The sequence below is a fragment of the Archocentrus centrarchus genome, chromosome 19, assembly GCF_007364275.1.
Source record: "Archocentrus centrarchus isolate MPI-CPG fArcCen1 chromosome 19, fArcCen1, whole genome shotgun sequence".
NCBI classification, from domain to species: Eukaryota; Metazoa; Chordata; class Actinopteri; order Cichliformes; family Cichlidae; genus Archocentrus; species Archocentrus centrarchus.
Genome location: NC_044364.1, coordinates 7126641 through 7143222, shown reverse-complemented (window position 1 = coordinate 7143222; position 16582 = coordinate 7126641). Strand labels below are relative to the sequence as shown.

General features: G+C 42.6%; 1 protein-coding gene across 1 annotated transcript in view; it reads right to left on the bottom strand.

The window, feature by feature from the left end:
- LOC115797872 (cytohesin-3) overlaps nt 1-16582 on the bottom strand; it is a 31051-nt gene that overhangs the window by 6408 nt on the left and 8061 nt on the right. The window contains exons 2-9 of the mRNA XM_030754409.1: nt 9661-9743; nt 9194-9258; nt 7726-7792; nt 7425-7543; nt 5404-5484; nt 5209-5321; nt 3677-3825; nt 3444-3555 (exon numbers count right to left, since the gene is read on the bottom strand). Of these exons, the coding sequence (XP_030610269.1) occupies nt 3444-3555; nt 3677-3825; nt 5209-5321; nt 5404-5484; nt 7425-7543; nt 7726-7792; nt 9194-9231 (679 nt within the window). The 5' untranslated portion in view covers nt 9232-9258; nt 9661-9743. The remainder of the gene's footprint in view (nt 1-3443; nt 3556-3676; nt 3826-5208; nt 5322-5403; nt 5485-7424; nt 7544-7725; nt 7793-9193; nt 9259-9660; nt 9744-16582) is intronic.

The following is a 16582-nucleotide window of genomic DNA, read 5'->3' as shown; positions in this document are numbered from 1 at the left end:
AAGGAGGTGGATGACGTGCGAGGTAGTTTTCTAATGTACAGGGCATGAGATGACCTGTTCGGCTGATCGTGATGAATCATGATGATTCCCTTAATCTGCGATGAATGCCACTAATGTCAAAGAAGAGAAGGATTTGGCGAGTTTTTGATGGGCGCAACCTGCATACTCAACTCTGCTGCTCAACCCACAAATGCATTTTCCTTACAAATGTGGCACCGTGCAATAAACAGGCTAATAAACGGGATAAGATTTATTGCCGAGAACAAAGAAAGAATCAAGCAAACACTTTTTGTGCTAAGTTTATTTTAATAGTTGTTGTTACCTATGACAAGTAGGTACTTTTAGGCTTCCTTTCAATGGGTTAGCTTAGACAGCTTTGTTTAATATAGAAAAAGGAGAATAATACTAGAAAATGGGATAAAAAATTAGAGCTCCGTGTGCACCAGCTAACTGTGTAAACCAGCCTCCTCAGGAGCCACAAGAGGAATATGCAGCCAATCCCCACACAGAGCAAGCAAGATCATTGACCTCCAACTTGACTTCAAATAACAAGCCCATCACCTCACACTGCTTACACAATTATTTGCCCACTTACAGCTCTGATACAACAACGCAATTATATGCGCAGGGTAACACGTTCAGGAGCCTGTTGTGCCGAGGAGATAATGGCAGCCAGAGCCAGAACGAGGGTGCTCTGTGATGAATTGGGAGGAGGGATGAAGACAAAGCATTACCTATCTCCTAATACAGAGATTTAAGAGAGGACAGCCTTCACAGAACAGAAGGGAAGAGCAGAAGGAAGGGTGAAACAAAGGTCAGAGAGAGGGAGGAACTAAAACAGAGGGGAAAAAAGAGATGGAAAAAAAAACTGGCATAAAGATGAAGAGAGAAAATGTAATGATTACTATAAGAGGAGAGGAGCATACTAGACAAATCAAAGAGGTGAGGTCACAAGCTGATGGATGAAAGCATGTTGCAGGTGCACCACAAATTTCTTTGAAACCTTATGCTGGGGCCAACTCTAGTTCTTTGTTTCTTTGTGGTCTTACTTGCCAGACAACCAAGTCTCGCCTGTGTTTAAGGTTCATACCCATGCCGTCTGCCTGCAACTCTGTCTCACACCATGAGCTACACCAGCTCTCCCTGCTTGACGCTCTACTCTGCACTCCTTGCCTGCTCACCTCTCATTTATCCTCTCAGCCATGCTTCTGCCTTCAGCACTCCAACCCCAGGCCTCTGCATATGCCATTACTTCTCTTCCCCATCATCCTAATTATTCTGGAGTGACTCTTGTAAAAGATTTCATTGAGTCAGAGTCTGCTCTAGGTGCTTAATGTTAATTATTGCATGCTCACATGCGACAGTGGTAACTGGCAAATGTTAAGTAGTGAGTTATCAGCTCAGACTGACTTTTTACCAGAATGATGGGAAGAGAAGGAGAGAAACGGCTCATGATCCAAAGCATAGCATATCAGCTGTCGAACATGGTGGGGGCAGTGTTACAGCAAGGATGGCTGCCAATATGGAAACTCAATCATTTTGACTTATTCATGACTGCTGATAGAAGTAGCAGGATGATTTCTGAAGTGTACAGGGCTATACTCTCCTCAGATTCAGTCAGATGCTCCAAAACTGATCGAGTGGCTTCACAGTACAAATGGATAATGACCCAAAGTATAAGCAAAAGCAACCCAAGAGTTTTTCAAGGCAAAGAAATGGGATATTCTTCAATGGCCAAGTTAGACACCTGATCTCAACCCAGCAGAGCATGATTTTCAGTTATTGAAGGCAAAACTGGAAGCAGAAAGACCCACAAATAAGGAGCAACTGAAGGCAGGTGCAGTAAAGGCCTGGTGGGTCATCTCAGTGTCTTGGGCTGGGTCTTATCTGCCTGTCAGTGATCTTAATCTCTGCTGCCCGTCAGTTTGCTCCTTTCCGCCATGCCGCATTACTGGAATCACAGACCTACTCAGCCTCGCCACGGAGCCAGCGTACTCAGCCACTGCCTCACCCGTCTGCTTTCACCCCCCGCCACCGGATCCTGGAAACACCCCGCCAGCCCAAACCCTGACAAGTTTCCCCCAAGGCCTCGCTCTCTGAAATCCACCAGTAAGCCCAATTCACTCCTTTAAATGCACTTCCACTATACTGCTTTTGGCCCAACTTAACGCTGTTCTGTTTTCCTCTCCACAGATTCTCTGTGCATTGCCAGGCACATATTCCTCGCTCCCGCCTCGTTTTTCTCTCCCGCTTATGTTTTTGTGTTTGTACAAATAAACCTTGTTAACGAGAACCGTCATATCTTTTTAGGTCCAACCTGCCCAGCCATCACGACACTCAAGGAAGGAAACATAGCATTTGGTGATATTCATGGGATCTAGACTTCAGGCAGTTATTGACTACAAATGATTTTCATCCAAGAATTGGAAACAATCTTTATATTTAAAACTTGTTTAAAAAAAAAAAAATTTTTTTTCTAATTACTTTGAGCCTCTGAAAATGGGAGCCTGTGGATAAAAATTATTGAAATTCCTAAACAGTTCATGCAAAATAATTTGTGAAAACCCGTTGATTTAAAGCTGACTGCACTTCAATCACATCTTGAATGTTTGATTTAAAATCCACTGTGGTGATGCACAGAGAGTCTTTGACTAACAGATTATAAACCTAACTGTATTGCTTTGCAAAACAAATTAACCTCGAGCTGAGCAGAGTCGTGTGAAGTTGGATGGTGGTGTGGCACGGCTGTTGACACTTTCTCAAGGTGGATGCAGCCCCCATAATATAACGAATTTCTTTGTGAAGTCCCATCATGAAGCCTGAGCAATCTGCACTGCATGCTCATACAGTCACGGCTTTACTGTCTGTTTTAATCTAATGAGGGCCATAATTTACCAAATTAACATCATGTTGTTTTCAGTAAGACATGAAACAAACACCCGAGACCATTAACTCATCGATAAAGTGTTTACTGAGGTCACAGATCAAGTGAGCAGCAGGGTATTTTTCCCAAAGACTTCAATACAATTGACATTTTGCAAGAGCCGCCCCCTACCTGTCACCAGGAAGGCTGCGGCTTTATGGCACTTTTGCATTGGTTGTGCTTATTTAGATTCATATTGAAATGAAATAATTTTAGATCATGTAGTCAGAGGGGTGCTGGAACTTTAGTAGTCAGAAGAAATGTCAAAAAGGCTAAATAGCAAACAGGAACTTTATGTTTTAATTGTGTTACAGTTCAGTAACACAATCAGATACTTTTAGCCATTGTTGCCCAATAACAAAACGGCCTTCAAAAAGCCCTTTAGAAACAAGTCACACATAGACAAACAACGCAAACAACCATAGTTCACCAGGATAAAAGAAAAGAACCACTCATTATAGTGATGCTGATGCCCTGCTGACATAATCAAGATTAATTTTGTGACTCTGAATGCACATACCGAGCTTCAAGAGCCAGCCTTCCCTGTCGGGGTTGAAGAAGGTGTGTGTCAGATCGTTCCCATCGTCCTCTGGGATTTTGAAGGGCTCGTTTTTGATGCTGTCGTAAAGGTTCTGCGGCGAGAGGGGCAGGGAAACTATCAAATGTCTCATTCATACTGAGTGCGTGCAGCAGAACAGTCGCACATTTAAATCATCACACACACACACACACTTGCTACAGACAAATCCTCACCCTGAGAAGCTCCTCTGGCAGATCTCCTCCTTCATTGATCCCTCTGTTCATGGAGATAAAGCGCTCCACAGGGGGCTTGTCTCTGACGTTCGGGTTATGCAGGCTGGTGTTCAGCATGATGATAGCGAATGACAGCACGTAGCAGGTGTCTGAGAGCAATTGGAAGGGGGGACACGATGTATTAGAAAAGCCTATGCTCAGCTACAGTGAACATATGCACACCTGCTGTTAATTAATGCTGTTAATTAATTTAATCAATTTGGGGTTACATAAAAAGCGTATTTATGAAGTGAGTCGACTTAATATTGTCAATTCACTTCATAAATGTGTGTGTGTGCGTGTGTGTACGCATGAGACAGAGAGAGATGCATGTGTCCGTAGGAGAACGAAGCATTTATTGTCTCTCCATTGTGTGTTAACATTCAGTCTCACAGACTCACACGGGCCAGTGGCTGCCTGTAAATGAATCATTCATTCCCCTCTGTCTGTCCCCTCTCACTGGCACACTTTGGTTCTGGCTGTCCTGCGCTGCCTATTGTCTGCCTGCTCCTCTGTAAATGAGGACCTCTGTACACGACAAAGTACTGCAGGGAAAAAGGCGCTGAAGCAAGGCCAATGTCATGTTGTGGAGCTGGAGGAAACACAGGTTTCGCACGCTCGCGGGAATTAAAAATCTGTGGTTATGTTGTGTTTTTGCAGCCTCGGTGTGTGGCTAACGCAACACAACGCTCCGCCCTGCACCCGCAGTGACTGTCACACGCACATAAAAGTTGCACGCCTGCCTATCATCAGACTGCAAGCTGGCTGATTCTGTTACAGGCCGGGGAAACATGTACCACGGGCGTGTGACAATGTGAACAATGGCAAAATCCATGTTTGAAAAAAGTGCATTTAAAAAGAAAAAAAACACCTTGTATGAAGCTTAATCACCAAACATTTTTACATTGCAGCATTTGCAATCCATTGCCTGAAGTCTGCCTCTGCGGGACCGCACACACCTGCCACGGTACAGCGCACAATAGGTTCCCGTGAAACCTTTTAAATTATTTATTGACAGATGTAGCTGCAGGCTTTGTTTATCACAACGCCATGTATCACTCAGACAGGTTGAGCCTTCCTGAATAATGCATTGGTTGTTTACTCATAAGCTGCAGTGAACTGGAATGTAGTTACTTTAATCTGGTTAATCCTCATTGAGCTTTAGTTACAGTAACACTCACGGCTTAATGGTTGAAATGCATTAATAAAAACAGGCCATCACACATGCAGTATCTCTGCGGGCACATTAGATTAGATGTTTCATGGGCGCACAGACTGTGCCCAGCATGTTGGCTTATATTGTTGACCGCATGGGGTAAAAATTATGCAGAAAGAATAGCTCAATTATTCTGGAAGATTGATTTAAAAAGTCTACATTAAGTCTGGCCTGAATGGGTGACTGAAGTCCATCCAAGTGGCCTGTGAGGGAACATCTGAGGGAAATCATTTGGGAATCACTGGTTTACACTACAGCAACATGCCGTGCATCTGACCTGTTGACTGGAAGACACCCGGGTTGCACTGGCAGTACCGTGAGGCAAAGGCCTCCATCATACGGTCAATCTTCTGTGCCTCGCCGGGCAAGCGGAAACTCCACAGGAACTGCCTGCAATAAAGAGGTGTAGGGTTCACACAATGCAGTTAACTTTTTCCTCCTGCTCAATATTTGAGTTAATCGCCCCCCTGACCGTAGTGCTTGGACGAGGTTTAGGTCTGCAAACTCATGCAGCTCCACAAAAGCCTGAAGCACCTTGATGTTGAAGTCATCCCTGGAGGGGGAAAAAAGAAAAAAGTTTCCAGTATTATTTAACATCTATTTCTTTTCACAATACAAGGCGTTTCATGGAGATAAGATCCCCGAAAACAATGTAAACCCAGACAGGGTGGGGAAATCATATTTAATCCACGAAGGCATTTCTCAATCTGAATTCCTTTTTCGTAGCATTCCCTTCATATTTGTGTCCCAGCTCATATCAGGTGCTGTGAGGGTCTGGAAGCAATTGAAACAGCTGGTCAGTTTCTCTCCACCCCAGAGAGGGAGGGGAAATGGTGCGTTTGACTGATGAAAAACAGCTAAAAGACCAAACCCATACAGACTCCCCTTTGTCAGAGTTTTGTTTGGCCGTTTGAGGGTTTTCAGAGGCAAAGTCCACAGCCGCTCAAAGACTGCGGTCACAGCTTCTCTGATCATATTTGTTGTAGCCGGGCTCCGTGATCCCGATCCTGTATAGTCTTTGTGTTGTGTATTGTTGAAACCAAAGCAGGAATCTTCAGACTTAGCTGTTTGTTTTTTTGTGGAAAGAAATTGTAGAAGGGTTGAAAGTGCAGGCTTACAAGAAACGTACAACAAACATTCTTTGAATTACTTTTTTTTTTTTTTTTTGTAGAGTCTCGTTGGGGTTTGTGACCACAGTGTACACTCCGCTGTCATCTGCAGCCAAATAAATCAAATCTTGTCCCGGGAGAGTTTCATGCAAGGTGAAACAATGAGAATACTGTAAATGACATTAAAAAAGGGTCGCTAATTCTCCTCCTAGTTATTTTCCTCTTCCACCATCTCTGTTGCCTCTCTTCCTCTTCCTCTCTGCTCAGCATGTAATGATAGGTTTCTGCTCCTTGCATAAGCTTAATTAGTGATAATTACTGAGTGTAAACCCCCAGCCTGTGTTTAGTGTGATTTCCAGTGGGTAGATGGCCTCTTTGATGATCCTCCATGAATAAAGCCTGTTAGCAACAGAAGAAGTCTTCAGAGTCCCCCCCCTCCCTTCATTCAGTGTGTGTGTGTGTGTGTGTGTGTGTTTCATTGATTCACTATTGTCAAACTACATCTGTCTACTGATGCACAAGCACCTGTACTCATGTTAGCCAATGCAGCCTGTGGCTGGTGTGATTTCCTGCATGGACTAAAGGACAGAGGGTCCAGCAATGAGGCAGCTCATCTATTTAGGGCTATTTTAAAATGCTCTGTAGCCAATTAAATATTCAACACAAAAAAAATCAAAAGAATCCATTTATAAGATTAAACACCGGCAATAAAAGGGCCTATTTTTAATTAAGTCTCTACAAATGGCAGTTTGTACAGACTAAATTCAGCTGGGATCGTACCAGAGGAATGCAGCCAGCCCAAAATGTGAATTTATTCACCACCCGCAGATACACCATTACCTGAAAGAGACCGTGCTCGGTGCTATGTGATTTCCTGTATTTTATATTGGTTCCTCTGGGCATGTGCTTGTGCTTTACAGGCAGCTGAACATTGCAGGCGTAACAAGCAAGCTTCCTTTGTCACCGAAGATTTTACATACTGTATGAAGATACCAGTCTTCATACAGTATCGAGTCAGTGACTCACTGAGAATATCATTTTATTGAGGAGAAGTAGATAGCGCCATCCATCTCACTAGTTTTTTGTCTATCTGAGAAAGTCACCATGTTACAGCATCAGGACTTGTCTCTTTATTATCCAGCAGTCTGACCTGAGATGTAAAAAGCTGGATGATGGTTTTATTACCAGCTGTAAGTCCCACTGGGAGGCCTTGTGGACAAGGCGCCTACACTGCTTCAAAGATTTATGTTAGAAAGAGGTCAATCTTGTTCTTCCTCTTTAATCAGTAAATCCAGTCCATAATTTCCTTCTTTAATCACAGAGGGGGTGTAAATCTCCTGTAAGGAGGACTTTCTCTCTAGGCCTGATAGGCGCTTTGTCTCACCGCTCGCCTAAGTAGTCCCCGATGACGGTCTTGTTGAGGCCCTCGCCTTTGTAGAGAAACTGGGCGATGTCTTCTGGAGTGTGCTGCAGAAGGTCGTTCTCCAGCAGGAACTGGATTCCCTGGAGAGGAGGAGGAGGAGGAGAAAGCAGGATGGCTGTTGATCTGAATCATGGAGGGATGATGGATTATGACAAGATTTCACAGCTGAGAACAGATCACTTTTCACTCCGGCACTCTCACTTCAAGGCTACTGACACTCTGAAGGCCGTGGTGGTTTGTGCTAAAGAACACAGCGGAGTACCTTTTTAGGATCCATGTTGAATTTCTTCCTGCCCATAGCAATCTGTTTGTTTCTCTGGGACGTTTTACTGGAACACAGAAATAAACGTGGAGGCTTTATTTATTTACTCAAAACAACTCTAAGCATGACATTTCAACATCGAACAAGAAAATACACTGGGGAGATTTTTTTTTCTGCCACATCTATTCTACTCATTGCATGTGTGTGTGATCATACTTGAATCCTCCCCTATTGGTAATTTGTGCATTTGATATTAAAAACTAGAATTACATTTTAAGTTGAGCGACCTTGACACCTTTAGGTGGGACAGAAATCAACGCCCTGGTAACCTTTCTTACATTTTTAATGCTGCTTAATGCACACTGAGTAAGTGGATTTGGTGCGCTGACTGTGAGTGACAGAAAAACTGGTCCCAGACAAGAATCAACCTCCCACCCACCACTGATCAACGTCAGGCGTGTTTGTGTAACCACCACATCACCTGCCTCCTAACGTGGACTTTTTGCTCATTAGAGGTGGAAACACTGCTTCATGAAACACTAACATTGTCTACAGACAAAAGTGAGCAGTGCAGATGATAAACTAACACAAAAAGCAGAAATGACCTTTGTGCTGCTAACATTTTTTTTAAATATATTTAATATTTATTTAAAAAAAACAACTTCACTTCCTGAGAGTGCTCAGGAAGAACAAACTGAGCCAAAAGCTGTTGGCAACCTTTTACCGCTCCTCCGTAAAGAGCGCGCTGACATACTGTATCACGGTGTGGCACAGGAGCTGCACTGAAGCAGAGAGGACAAGGAGGCAGATCATCAGCACAGCTCAGAAGATCGTTGGCTGCTCTCCTGCCCTCCCTGCGGGACTTGTTTACCTCGCGCTGCCTCGACAGAAACAAAAAGATTTTAAAGGACCCTCACATCCCGGCTCTCACCTGTTCAACCTGCATCCCTGTGGCAGGTGCTACAGGTCCCTCAAACAGACTCTTCTCAATACCTCACCATACCTTGCATATACCTTATTTATTTAGTACTTTTAATATACAGTACGTTTTATATATACTGTGTAAATGACTGTATGCTTTTTCTTCCTCTGAAGGTGTAGCTGCTCTGCAATTTTGTTATACACTGCATGACAATAAAAGCCTTTTAATTCTCATTCTGATATATAATAAGTGTGATAATTCATACAGCCATATGCAGCGCCCCATAAAGCCCCATCAGGTCCAGGTTTATCTATCATCCAAACTCGCATGCAAATCCTAAACTCAACTTAGACAGAGGCAATGAGTCCAGATCCAGAGATAGTTATTTATGACTATAGTTGCCATTAAATTCATACTAAAGTTCATAGAAAAAGTTAACCTGTTTCCAGTCCTAGGCACACCTGTTTGTATGGAGTAAGCCAACAAGGTAAAAAACATTTATATACTATATAAGTATAACAAAGCTTCTCAGCTTTGGTGACTTACCTTTCTCCTACACACGTCAGTTGCTCGATCTCGGTCATGACCTCTGCTATCTCAAACTTCAGCCTCTGAGAGAAAGACAGAGGAAGGCATCAGCCCCGGCTGATTTTCTTTATGTTAAAGCAGGACGCAGCAAAGGGATGAGATGGGACGACGAAAGAACCGCACGCAGTGGAAAACTAACTTTTTGAAGCGGAAACTGCGTGTGCAAAGATAGGGCCATTTGCATTCCATACAGCATGCAAATACACCCACAGTGCAGCAGCAGATAGGCAACAGAACTGAGTGGTATAATATTAGAAATCCAGTTAAGAAATTACAATGAATGCATTCAGAATTTTACCAAAATTGACAATAAAATGATTTGTGATCAGTAACGGTTGTAGTTAAAATCCTCTGTTAATGAACTGAGCTACTGAGGTGAAGCTACATGTATCCTGCTCACATGCTGTATACACTCAAGCACACACCTCTATATCGTCGAGCAGCTCTCTCTTCCTCCGCCTGATGTTCGACAGCTCATCCCTCTCCTCCACGGACAGATCCTCGGGGACTGAAAAGCACGGTGGAGAAAACACAGAAGACATTACCTCTCATTTGTGCGCACTTCTTTTTACTATTTCCATTCAGCTCACGAGTCAAGCAACAGGAGCAAAATAGGATAGCCAGATCAAACCTAGTAGTTCACAACAAAGATGTAAAATCCGTTTCATGACTTATTCCCCTCGTACAGTAAAGTGGCAGCAGTGGATCTGCTGGTGTGTGTCTGTTTCACCTTGTTCAGCTGGAAATAAAGAGCCTGCATGTTAATTAACTAAAGACAGAGAGAAGGCAAAGGGTCTTAATTATTCCACTTGAAAGTGTTTAGTTCCTTCCCTCCTTCTCCATTTGACTTGGGGGAAATTCTATTAATAAAACCAACCCAGATTAAGTTTCTTTCATGTGAATTTGGCAATTTAACACAGCCCATGACCCTGACTTCCCCCAGCTGTGCCTGTTTTAACTGCTCAGCACAAAAATGTGCAATAGAAGAGGAGGATTTGCTTTCTTTTCTGTGCTTCAGTCTTGTTTTTCCCCTTTCCTTGATCCCTCTTCTCTCTTTTTACTTACTCCAGCGCACACTTTACTTCTCAATTTTCTTCCTGAGCGCAGAGAGCCTGTGAAATCCTGCTTCATTAAGCTAGCTAAAAAGCAGAAAGGACAAATCTCCCAACAGGAAAATGGCACATCTAATAACATGTGGTGCTTCATGGTTACATGTTGCTAAAGGGGGGGGGGGGGGGGGGGGGGGGGGGGGTGGTGGGGGTTGGGAAAACCCAGCACTTGTTATTTTCCCTCACAGTCAGAACCTCTGCACCAATTAAAAATAAAACAAGGTCACTGGGCTCAAGAGGAAGTACTCAACCCCCTTTTAATTTGACAGCCTGTTAAAGAATCGCACTCGGGGCAGCCAAGTATTGTTGTGGATGGTATTCGCATTAGCAGTGACACAAAAGGTGCTTCCTAACTCAGTTATGTAATTCTAAAGCAGCGTGATGAGGGTCAAGTAAAGGGGGATTCCTCTGTGGGCCGTCTTTTAATAGACAGCAGATGGGAATATGAAAGCACAATGACTGAGAGTATGAAAATAAAGATGTTAATTAATTAGTGCCGCTAACCTCCGGCTACCTCACATCACTTACAGTACTTGCAAGTACTATTGTGAGCAATATGAATGTGGATTTAAAGGCAATTAGTGCTCCAAAGTTTCCCAGTTTCAAGGTTCTTTTACATGATTTTTTCCAATGTTTTACTTGAACAATGTTTTTGAACAATTCGCCCTACATACATCAACGTCTGTTTGTGAATTTTACTGGTTGGAGTGTTCTAATTAGTAGTAAGGATGCGTCCCCTGTGTCCCTGCCTGAAATATCCACCTATGCCTGTATCAGTACAGTAAACCTGTTACTTTCAGATAGCCAGGTTTGTTGCTTTTGCTATGCTAAGCTAAACCAATTAGATGCAAATGTTTAGGCCATATGATTAATCAATAAAACAGGAAATAATCTATAAAGAAAGAGAAATATTAAAGGTTCTCCCAGTTATTGGTTTCTTTATGTCTTTTGAATAATTTGCCCAGAGGACGATTTTATGCAATCAGCAGACGGCTCCATGTTTTCCATTAGCCTAAGGCTGTGCATTAGCTAATAGAGATATCCAAATGGCTGCAACAGCGTGTATGATTACAATCTTGATTCATTACAAATTGAATGAGAAAAGGATGCTCCCTTTAATGAAACCCAAGCATGATTCATGGCAAAGAATTATCGCTATCCTTCAATCAAGGCTGATCTTACTGGATCTAGAAGCTTTTCAAACCACACATTTGATAACAGAGGAGGCTATTATGTCCCTACTGTTAGTGCTTCTGTTCCATTGGATGCTCTTGTTTAGTGCTATACGGCCTTATGTCTGAGGTGGTCCACCAATTAGATTATTAACACAACCACCCCATGACCTTCTATGACTCACTCAGGAAATTACTTTAGTGCCTTTAGCAAGCCGGTCGCTACTATTGTATCGGCTCAAGCCAAACACAGCCATGCTTGAATGATAATCTACGAGAATCAATTATGGTGTGAGTCATTGGCTCTCAGCAAAACAGCAGACCTTGGGAGGGTCAAATCATACCAAAGTGGGGTAGTTGTGGTTAATGAGATGCTGACTTCAATTTGTGTCTAAAAAAAAAAACACTAGACGCACTTTGACTTCTGTGACCTCTAAGAGAAATCCGCGATCATCGAGCTTAGAAATGCGCCGCATCGAGTGCCGGGCTGAGAGATTCCAAAGGGTTTGCATTCCAACATGTGTGCAGCAGAACAAAAAGGGGTTCCAGCAATTTCCTCCCTAAAGACAAAATCCCTCAAAATCTACTTTTAAGAGTAAATCCCCTGATGCTCTTCACACCCAAAAGCAACAACTGTCGCCAAACACCCACTGAAACCGGGCAGGAAATGGTTTGTAAACCATCTCCAGTTTACATTCAGTTTCTTAACTTATACAGCTTATTTTGTGCATATATAAACATGTCTATATGCACGTGTGTGTGTGTGTGTGTGTGTGTGTGTGTATATACTATTATCAAGTTACTTTCTGGAGAAGACAGGCAAAAAGAGGAAAGAATTCCCAAGATTTGAGAAATGATTCAAGAACTTCTCTGAAACCCGTGTTCAGACCATTTGTGCAGGAAAAGCAGAAAGGTACTCAGAGCACATGGAGCTCTGAGTGGAAGTCCCACACTCAGTTAAAACTGGCTGTGATCCCAGTTGTCACTGATTCATGTGACTAAGAAGGGATTTGTCTAGATTCACTGACATTAAACTACCGACTTTAAATACTACAATGTCTTTTAAAGTGGGTGAGCTTTGAAAAAAGGCATCCTTCTCATCCCACCTGGCTCTGCAGCTCTCTGTGTCACATTCAAGGAAGAAGGAAAGACAGGGGAAACTTCCTCTAGATCAGGACCCTAATCTGTGCTCTGCTGCCCTCAATCCCGCAAACAGTGGACAAAGACATGCTTTGCATTATAGCCCAGATCATACATACCAACGGACATGTGGATGAAAATATGATACACACCGAGGCCAGCTGGCACTAATCCTACACACTCACTCTCTCTGTCTCTGTAAGCCCAGTACACTCGCATAGTGTGATATATGACAGCATATACACAGATGTTTCCAGTGACTAACCGCTGCCTGGCTTCAACCTACTTTGCCTCAGTGATGCTGGATGAAGTGATGTGATAGTTTGTCTTGCAGTAGATCATTCAGCGTTGCTACCTGTAGAGGCACGAGGTATATGAGGTAAACCAAGGTTATGATACAGAAGGTCAAAGTTCACAAACACGTGCATGTCCACAGAGTATGCTGCTATGCCGTAGTGAAGCAAGACAAAGTGGTATGCAATGAAGAAAATGGCCAAGAGCGGTCTTTGTAACAGCAAGTTGTTGCTGTTCAAAACATTAAACTACAGCGGTCACTTTTTTTTTTTTTTTAATCTGCTGATTATGTTTGGGCTTTCAGATATTAGTTAAAAAAATACGATGGCATCAAAGATGATGCAGAACAGAACAGGCCTGGTCTTTGTGTGAGAAGAGACATTTTCAGGGTGGGCTAATATGGCTTCTAATTTTAAATACCTTTGGGGGTCACCATCGAAATCTGGGGCTCGGGAGGCTGAAGAGCCTTTACACTGATTGCTGTGGTAATCTGCAGTTTTTGGGGTTGGGTGTGTGTGTGTGTTGGGGGGGACCTCCTGCTGTGAGTGCATTTGTTCAAATGTCTGGTTGCATAGGAGGTGGTCTGCACATGATGTCCTCGTTATATCACACATCTGTTCAGCATCAGCACTATGTCAATATTTGATGTGATGCTTCCATGGCCGTTTGCTGGTGGCTAAAGTAACCATGATCTGATGATTTGATTGGCCTGAGAATGCATTTTTCTTGGAGCTGAGGGGACGAGCGCAATTCAAACAACAACATTTTCACGCACTAGAACACCTGGACCAGGTTTTTAGAGAAGGAAGCTGCAAAAATACTACATTAATGCCTTTACTTAGTGAAGTCATTCAGTTGGTTATTATTACCTAAATGGAAAACTTACTGAATGGATTTGGTACAGGAATTCATCCCCCCTTCAGGATTATAATAGGGTTCAATGTTTTTATTATTATTATGACAACATTCCCACTAGGCTAAACTAACACAAAAAACATGGTAAACATCTGGCATACATGTTATTGTTACCATTTAGCTTCTAGTAATGCAGGGCTTATAAATACAACATTGCTGTGTAGACTCTTAAGTGCCTCAAATAGCATATTTCCAAAAATTAAACTCACTACTTTGATCGCATAAAGTCAAGTTCTCACTGACAAATATGGCTACACACAGTACTCTACAAGTACCCAGATAGTGCACTTGTGATGGTCAAAAAGTTTGGCGTGGAACGTTGTACCCGTCTCACCATCCACGGTCGCCGTCTTTGCTGCGTTTGAAATGCACTAACAAACTTCTTCACGTCTACCTGCCTCACGCGGTCAAACCTAATTTGAATGCAGTCCCAGTTTCAACAAACAGGGATGGAAAACACTGATATGACAACCCATTTTGAAAAGGGACATGTGTGTGGTGGATTATTTCCTGAAAGACACCTCCTTTGCTTCCTGTGGGTGTTGGCTGACTGACAAGAAGCAGAATGTAATGCTTTATCTGATGCGTGCATGCTCGCCTCCAATATTGTGATATATATCTATCCAGGGACCAATTTTGAAATCTGTATTGATACCTTTTATTTTGCATGCATCAGTGACTGAGACCAAACTTTTGATATCTTGAATGATGCAGACTGCGTGCAGGCACCAGCAGAGAAACAGCTCCGGATAACAGGCACCGACTTCAAAATCTTTCAGTGAGCCGCTCTGCTAAACAGGAGCTCTGCGTCGGCCTTCAGCCTGCTCTGAGATTTAGGATGTTCTTGTGATGGTTGTGTGGCTGCCTGCAAAAACAGTAACTCTGGCAGACCACCCTGATCATATTCACAATGAGACCAGAACAGCACTTTAGAAACCACCCACTATGTCAAGGTAATTGGTCTCTCTTGGTGTTGACTCCAAGTTCACTATAGTTATTATACACGGCTCACGTCAACATATCCCGTGGCCACCTGGCAGATCAAATACATAAAAATAAAAATCTCAGTTCTTATCCAAGTCTAGTTGAACACAGAAGTGAAAATACATACTTGATCAAGAAAAAGGTGCAGGAAATGAAAGGAGAAAGTGCCAGCGTATTTTATCAAGTTTCAAATGTTTTATCCAAAGGGGGAATGAATCAGAGCAGCATTTTCTTGGAATTAGGAGTGCCTTGTGTAGAGCCAGATCAATACAGGATTTTAAAGACCGATACCGATACCAATACTGATTTAAAAGTCTGATATTCCTATATATTAGCCGATATCTTTTTTTCCCTACACACAAACCATTAACAGATTTCCTTAACAATTGTTATGTGTAGCTATTTATTTACTCTGCCCGTCTCTGCTCCGATCAACTGCTTGTTTGTGGTGTTCCAAACATGTTTTATTTGCTGGCTCTTATAAACTTAGATACTGATATATCAGCAAATAACTAACACTGACCAATAATATCGGCGCACCTATAAATCGGTCGGGTTCTAGTTTGAGAGCAGTTTTCCAGTTTGAGTTGGTTCTTGTCAAGCTTATACCCTAAAAATCTAACCAGCAATATGTTTTTTAAAAGGACATTTCACCCTAACACTACATTTCTATATTTTTCCTCTGGGCTATTTTGCTATTTATGCATCTTGATTGCAGAATAAATACATCATAACTGCGTTCTCTTAAATCTAATGAAACTTTTACTTGTGCAGAAGTGCATCCAGGAGGGGTATCACTGTGCAGAAGGATGCATGCAGAGGCTAGTGCTTGTAGCAGGACGTAAAAGATTAGGAGTGGAACAAACTGATACAAAACCACGATATAAAACTCCACGATATCATATCGCAGTTTCATCTTCCATAATGTAACACCATGTGCAGCAGTTAATGGCTAGTTTAGAGCATATAAATAGAAACTCTAATGCTTACAGATCGTTCAGATAACGTGTAAACTGATCATGTATCATAGCAATTGAGGTTTTTTTTGTTTTGTTTTTTCATCCACTCAATCAAATGATCAGCCCTGTGGTAAAAAGATTTTCTTCACTTTTTTTTTTTGGTAATTCTCTCTAAAGAAAAAACAAGCAATGAACTGAATGCTGGTTTTAGAAATTTTTACACCCCAAGAAAACATTTATGGACTTTCCCTCAGCTGTGCTGTTATTTTAACAAGCACTAACAATATAGGACAGTCAAGTTGTTAATACAAGCCAACATCACTAATCAGTTGTACGACGCAACAGAGGAGGAACAATCTATTTCACTTATGGGGTGAACTGTTTCTTTAACATGTGGCCCCACATAAGTGCCAGTAGAGACTGACCTAAGGTATGTAGTAGTGGTTGAAAAGTAACCCACAAATTTGTGTTGAGGTGAGAACGGGTTTGGCGTCCTCCAGAAGCCAAGAAAAACGTGTCAGGCTTGCAACCATCCCCTACTCCCTCCCTCCTTCCAGTCCTGCCTGCACGATCAGCTGGACCCAGTTTTCTCCTTACTGTCCTTCTACTGAAATGAGGTGTGGATTACTTGAACGCTGCAGGCCTACATCTCTGCTGCTGTCTGTCTGTGTTGGTCTCCACACTGAAACACACTCATTTAATTCCCAAGCCTTTTGTCGCCCATCTGCTCTCCGTCTCGCACTTAAAGAGATCCCTCCTTTCAATGCTCCGAGC